General features: G+C 39.9%; 2 protein-coding genes across 2 annotated transcripts in view; one reads left to right on the plus strand and one right to left on the minus strand.

The window, feature by feature from the left end:
• Positions 1–4,142, minus strand: part of LOC306798317 (protocadherin Fat 4-like) — a 37,345-nt gene extending 33,203 nt beyond the window's left edge. Inside the window, exons 1-3 of the mRNA XM_079298294.1 lie at positions 3,946–4,142; positions 2,376–2,447; positions 142–302 (exon numbers count right to left, since the gene is read on the minus strand). Coding sequence (XP_079154420.1) covers positions 142–302; positions 2,376–2,447; positions 3,946–4,006 — 294 coding nt within the window. The 5' untranslated portion in view covers positions 4,007–4,142. The remainder of the gene's footprint in view (positions 1–141; positions 303–2,375; positions 2,448–3,945) is intronic.
• The window catches only part of USP34 (ubiquitin specific peptidase 34), a 435,968-nt gene that overhangs the window by 155,105 nt on the left and 274,368 nt on the right, over positions 1–6,495 (plus strand). The window lies entirely within an intron of this gene.

A 6,495-nucleotide genomic window follows, 5' to 3' on the forward strand; every position in this document is an offset into this window, starting at 1 on the left:
TATTCAGACAAATCACTTTTTTGAAATACCAACCTGAATTGTGAGAGAATGAACAATGAAAATGCTCTATCTTAATTCTATTTCTTTTTCACTTGGCAAGAAAACCTTTCTCTATAGGATTTTTATGCAATAAAATTATACCTCAAGAGTCTCAACATCCAGTGGCACAGTAGCATTCACAAAAGCATTTCTAGATCCAGGCTCATATGTCAGATTTACATAATCCAAGTGCTCAGGGAATATAAACTCTCGTAATTCCAGGTTCACATTGGGTGGGATATCTGTAATCTCTTCTATAACACCTGTAAGAGAAAAAGGAACAAAATTAGATTGCTTTATGGAAAAGAAATCCATAGGTTCATGTCATACATACGGAGAACTTGATTACTGGTGACTTTTGGTTTCATTTTATATCATTTTGGCATTTTCAGCTAAACTGTAAAATCCATTAAAGTGCCCATAAGTAGCCTGAACAAGTGTCTTGATGTAGTTTTAAGGCCACATAAACCAAAATTTTCCAATATATTCCCACAATATATCCAGAATTAAAAAGCTTTCATAAATTTCCTAAATTTTCACCATTTTTAAAAAATAGCTTTATGCTGCAAAACTTTTTTTTCCCACGTTTACTGTGAAAATGTAATCAAAGTCAGCCAATGTAATCAAAATCATCAAGAGGCTGCAAGGGGGTAATTCCATTATTTTCCAAACACAAGGGCCTTTGATATATTTTAATTAGATCTCTCAGGCAGTAGAATCCAATCTGGATTCAGGTGGAAAATATGTGGCCTTTCCCTTAATGCATTCCTGTTTCTACAGGACACAAACACAAAACCCTCAACCTTCAAATCCATTCTCTTGAGATTTTTCTGCCACCATGCATTTAGGAACTACTCTCCTGAAAATATGATGACTTGTTGCTTGTAATGATCAGAATTTCTGTTAGACTGTGTACTATTTGCTTGGTTAAATACCAAATCTGTTGAAATTGCAGTGGAAATGCATCTTTTTCAACCACCCAGCATGTTACTGGCAATTTTATTAAAAAAAGTTTCCTTACTCACATCATCAAGACACTTGTGCTTATGTAATTATACTTATCCTCTCATGGAACACATCATCTGGATTGCAAAACCATAATCCCTCTCCTTTCCCAAGTTTTTCCTGAGCAGCCCAAATATTTTCTGTGCTCTTCAGGAAACTTCTAAGCTGTGTTTCTTCTTACCCATTAATTTTGTTCTCCATCACTACTAGTTCAGGTTAGTAAATGCTTCCTGTAACAGACCCATCTCTAATCATCATGCACAGCCTTCTGCTCTTTTGTTGTACTGCTGTCCAAGAGTTTCAGGAATTTTCTCATCTTCTTCCAGCAGCAGGGAGTGTCTGGAATGCTGCCAGCTACCAGCCCAGAGACACTGGATTTATTTGTGTCTGAGGACAAAGTTCAGTGAGCTGACAGCCAGCACAGAACCTGGGGCTGGGTCTCAGGGGCACAGCTTTGTGTGGTACCACTCTGCTGTGTGCAGGGCTGAAAACCCTCCAGGAAAACAAAATCCAGCTTTGCCTGCTGCCACAGGCTGCCCAGTCCTCCATGCAGAGCTGGACACATTCAGCCAAGAAGTATCAAGCAGCTGCCTAGCAAACAGAATTCCCTCCAGAAGAGAAAGCCCAATAGAAAGAAGGAATGAGGAAATATTAAAGCCCTCTTGCTCATTCATCAGATATGTCTGCAGGTTCATTCACACATAAAATGCACACAGAAGGCAAGAGTTCTTGCTGGCTGATTAAAAATCAAATGGAATCAGAGTGAAATGTATCTTCCTCATCTTTCTTTCTAACTCCATGCATGAGTCAGACACAGCAGCTAAGCTTCCACAACTAAAAAAGAAATGTTTCAGCAGTGATTGTGAAAAAATCACTGCTCTGGATCATGTTTGCTTTCTGTATGTTGTTGAAAGCCAGAAGCAGTGAAGTTTGCTTGTAGACAGTCAGCATGAGATCCTAAGGGAATATCCCAAAGGGAAGATTTTGGCCATAACTTCACACTTTGCCTTGTAAAACTGCTGGATATCCATTAAGGACATCAAATACTGGCTGGACAAGGCACAACTAGAACAGCTTCTGTACTTGTTTTTCTTTCCCATCACCTGATGTGTCTATTCAGACAATGAGATCCTTGGATCAGTGAATTTGGGGGGAGTTATATTTATTTATTCCACTAAGTAGTACTTCATGGAGGCAGCTGCTGCATCCAGCCATGAAGACTATTGTAAATCAATTAATAATACAGACTCATCATAAAATACACTGACTATGTGAGGCAATAAAGTGCATTTGGGAGATCAGACAATTCTAGGTTAAAATCCTGATTTTACCTGTATATCCATCCTCAAAGCCTGAGATCACCAGTGGCATGGGTGGTACATCACAGCTGATAGTTGTGCTTTCTAAAAAGAAACAGAAATGTCATGTACAAAGAACACAGAGGCACTGTGCCCAGAAATAGTAGAAGGTAAATAAGCTGACTATGTAAACCCAGATGCACACAGGGTTCAAATTAAGCTCCAAGACATTTATCATGGTGGCACCTTGAAGGGTTTAAGGCAATACATGACAGGGAATAGGCAAACATTGGTGTCCTGGAGACTATCTAGGGTTTTACTGCCTGACAAGAGTGAGTCACTGCTCAATAGTGTCCTGATGAAGCATTTGTGGTGAACTGAAACTTCCCTTGTACCTTAGCCCTGAGATTGTTTTCTGCTTCCAAGACAACCATAAACACAAAGCTCTTCCCCACAGAAATGTTAGCAAGAGTCCAGGAGCTTAGGGTGAAGACACATTGGCACACTCACCTAAAATTTACTCTCCTTAAACTTTTAGAGAAGGAACCCTTTGGGAGAATATTGGGTTTTTTCATGGAAAGTGGTTTTCCTAAGTGGTTTCTCGTACCTCTGTCACCTCTCTACATTTTCTCTGTGTGACAAGTGACCAACTTTTGTTTTGTTTTTTTTTAATCATTCAGATCTGCAAACTATACACACGGAAATCCAGAGGTCTACCAAAACTTTTCCCCCTTCCCTGACTAGAATTCAGCAGCAAAGCTTGCAGCGTGCACTCCATGCTCTTATGGTTACTGTGCAACCCTTGTGGTCTTATGTGGGTTTTTACCAATGCTAAGAATGTCCTCACTCCCTATCCTTGCCATCCTTATGGATGTTCAAAGGGACATTTGGTATAAACAAGCAGTGGGCTATTTTTCCCATTAGATGCCTTCATGTCTGCATCACTTTATATGATCTCATTTTTAAGTGAGCAGTGGGCAGATTTCTACACAAGTTACTGAATAGAATCCTAATGACTATTTCTAGTCAGCAGCTGCTGGTTACAGGTTGAATTCACCACCTCCATCTCTGAGATGCCAAAGCCTTGGCTCTGCACCAGTGAAAAATATATAAAATTGTCAGTTTTCACTTTCTGGAAACCTCAGAACATTAAACAGAACTTTTACTGAAGTACTTGTCATTGTGAATAGCAAAAGTAACAATGGTAACTGCTCCAATCTAATGTAGTTGAGCAGCAGCAGCAGCAAGGAATTCAACTGATTCCAACTTTAAAATTATCCATCCTCAGACTCAGCTTCAGCCTAGGTAATTAATTTATAGACTGCTGCAGATCTAAAATAATCAAATGCCAAAAATTAAAAACAACTTGTAAAAACCTCATATATACAAGAGTGTGGTTTTCACCTGTCCATCACTCAGTCCCTGAAAACCCACACAACACTTCCAAGGGCACCAAGATTGCTTGTTTAGGTATTATTTTAGCAATAAATCAAAGCATTTGAAACTTTGAGATTTGTGATTCGTATGAATTCAGTACATTCAATTTTGTTCTGTTTCAATAAAAGCAGTGAAACGCTCAGGCATTTATGAACACAACACTCACCGACACCGAGGAACGTCACCCAGCCAGCCAAAGTGAAAACCAGAGCTCTGGAGAGAGCCATGAGCACTGCAGGGAAAATATCCAACTCAAGGCAAAACCAGATGGTTGTTTCTAATATAGACTATTTGCAAAGAATCATTGCATTTGCCATATCATAGGTTACTTAATATCCTGACAAATGTTTCACCAAGGACAAGGCAAAAGACTGGAATAAGCCTCTGAAAGCAACCCACAGATTATATGAGCTTATCATTTTCAGTTTGTGAGATCAAAGTCCTTTTGGGCAATAAACCAACAAGGAAACTCACATTTGTACTGTGACACAAAATGTGACAGGTGCATTTTTATTTTAACATTCCAGCTGAGAATAAATTAGCAAGATGTCCTGGCCAATGCGAGAGAAATGAACATATTCCCTGGGAAAGAAAATTAATGGTGTGTGTCAAAAGGCAAAGGGATCAGCATTGCCCCTTTTGATCTTGTAGTGATTGTGGAGTATCTTCACATAAATCTGTTCCCAAAGGAATAAATCCAGCATTCCTGTTTGAAAACTGGTTACTATTTGATGTGATGAAGCAGACACCTGTGAAACACGTCTGGTATTTTACAGATACTACACACTGAAAATAAGTTTAATGAAAAAGTTTAAACTTTAATGAAGTTACCTAAAAAAAAAAAAACCAGCCCAAACCACCAATATTTTAAGCTTGTGGGGAACTTCAAAGACTACAAACAAATTACATGATTGAATGTATGACTTGTAGGTAAATATACTTTTAATTGGAAGGAACAACTGATCACACAGCAAGGAAACTGCTGCCAGACCAAGGTCTTTTTGTAATTGTGCCAGCACGTTTAGTCAGTGTGTGGACACAAATTACTGTAGGCTGAATAAGAACACAAAACACAATAAAACTGCATAAAACAACTAAAAGTAAAATTGCCACTATGCTATGCTAACCTTGAATAAATGAAATGTGAGAGCAACTCAAGCAGAAGCAATTAAATCAATATTAAAAGAAGTTTAAACATGAGCATCGTGTTTTTTGAACACAGGCAGCAGTGATTGGCTCCAGCAATAAATAACACCATTGAAGACACAATCTCAGGTAGGTAGTTTTCCTCCCTGGGCTGATTTTTCCCCATGTCTACGATGGCCAAGCCTTTGTAAGTTTATATGGCAGGGCTGTGAATAAAATGCCTCCTGTGAAGAAGAAAAATTAAAAGTTCCTTTATGTAATTCACCAAACACCTTCAGGCTATAACAGCCAGGACAGAGCCTATATCATCTGATTTTTGTACCAAAAAGTTCTAGCAACAAATCCTCTAGATCACTGGAAATATTCATCTGCTGGATACCTTAATCCACTAATGAAGACCAACTTTTGGATATCCCAAACCAGAGGAAAGGCAATGCAGCCTCAGTGTTCTCTGGGAGCTCAGCCATGAGACCCTAGAGGATCAAACTCCAGCAAAATATTCCACATCATCCATGGGGAAGCAGCCCAAAAGCTGAAGGAAGAAGGCTCCAAGTGTACACAAACACCTACAGGCAAGTGTAGAATGAAAACAGATGCAGCACAACTTTTAATTCTCTCTTTGGAAGCTGCAACAGTGGTTTTGCAGGGAGGTGTTGGTCCAAAACAGCAGCACCTCCCAAAACTTAGCATTCAATGCCTCTGATTCCCAAAGCAGAGGAGCTCCCAGTCTGTTAAACTTTGTCAGTTACTGTAGCCTTCTGCAGGATCCTTCAGCCTCCACCACCAAAGACAGGATGAGACCCTGACCTCAGGGACACAGCCATTCTGTGCTGCCACTTGGCCTCAAGCCTGGAAAAGCCTGTGCCTGCTTTTATTTATAGACACAGCCAGGAGGGGAATCAGCAGGGAATCTATTCCTATGAGAAGATAAATTTAGCATGAGTCAAGTCTTCTTCACCTCCTCACAAATGGGACTTGACCGTGGAGGTCTTTTCCAACCTAAAGGATTCTGTGATTCTCTAATTATTAAGAATTAGGGAAAAGAGCTCACAACACAGTGGTGCAGTTCATGAAGGTTAGTTTTCACTGAGCTGCAGGGTCTGTATGTGCTGCTCTCTGGGACATCAGGAATAACTTAAGGTGTTACACTGGCCTGGAGTGGGGAGGGAGGTGCCCAAATGGAAATAAAAATTTCATAGAGTGGCTCAAGTAAGCATCTGATGCAGTTTCACCAACAAAATCCCATATGTCTGAACACTCAACAAGAACGGGAAACAATGAGTTTTAAAACATTTATTCTCTTCTGGCCAAGAGAAAGGTGTTACTCAGTCACATCAAACAAGCCCACGCTCTTCATAGACTAGGGCAGCCATATGTCCACACTTCTACCACAACATCTTTTTCCCTTGGAGCCATCACTGAATTTAAAAGATTTCTGGGCATCCAGGAAACAGGCACAGCTCCAGAGTGCAGTAAGTTCATTTATACCCATGTGTGACAGCAGGATGTACACTGCAGCCTTCCCAATATCCCAACTGCACAATACAGGACATCCAAGACATCCATATAA

This window comes from Erithacus rubecula, assembly GCF_903797595.1.
Source record: "Erithacus rubecula genome assembly, chromosome: 2".
Lineage (NCBI taxonomy): Eukaryota > Metazoa > Chordata > Aves > Passeriformes > Muscicapidae > Erithacus > Erithacus rubecula.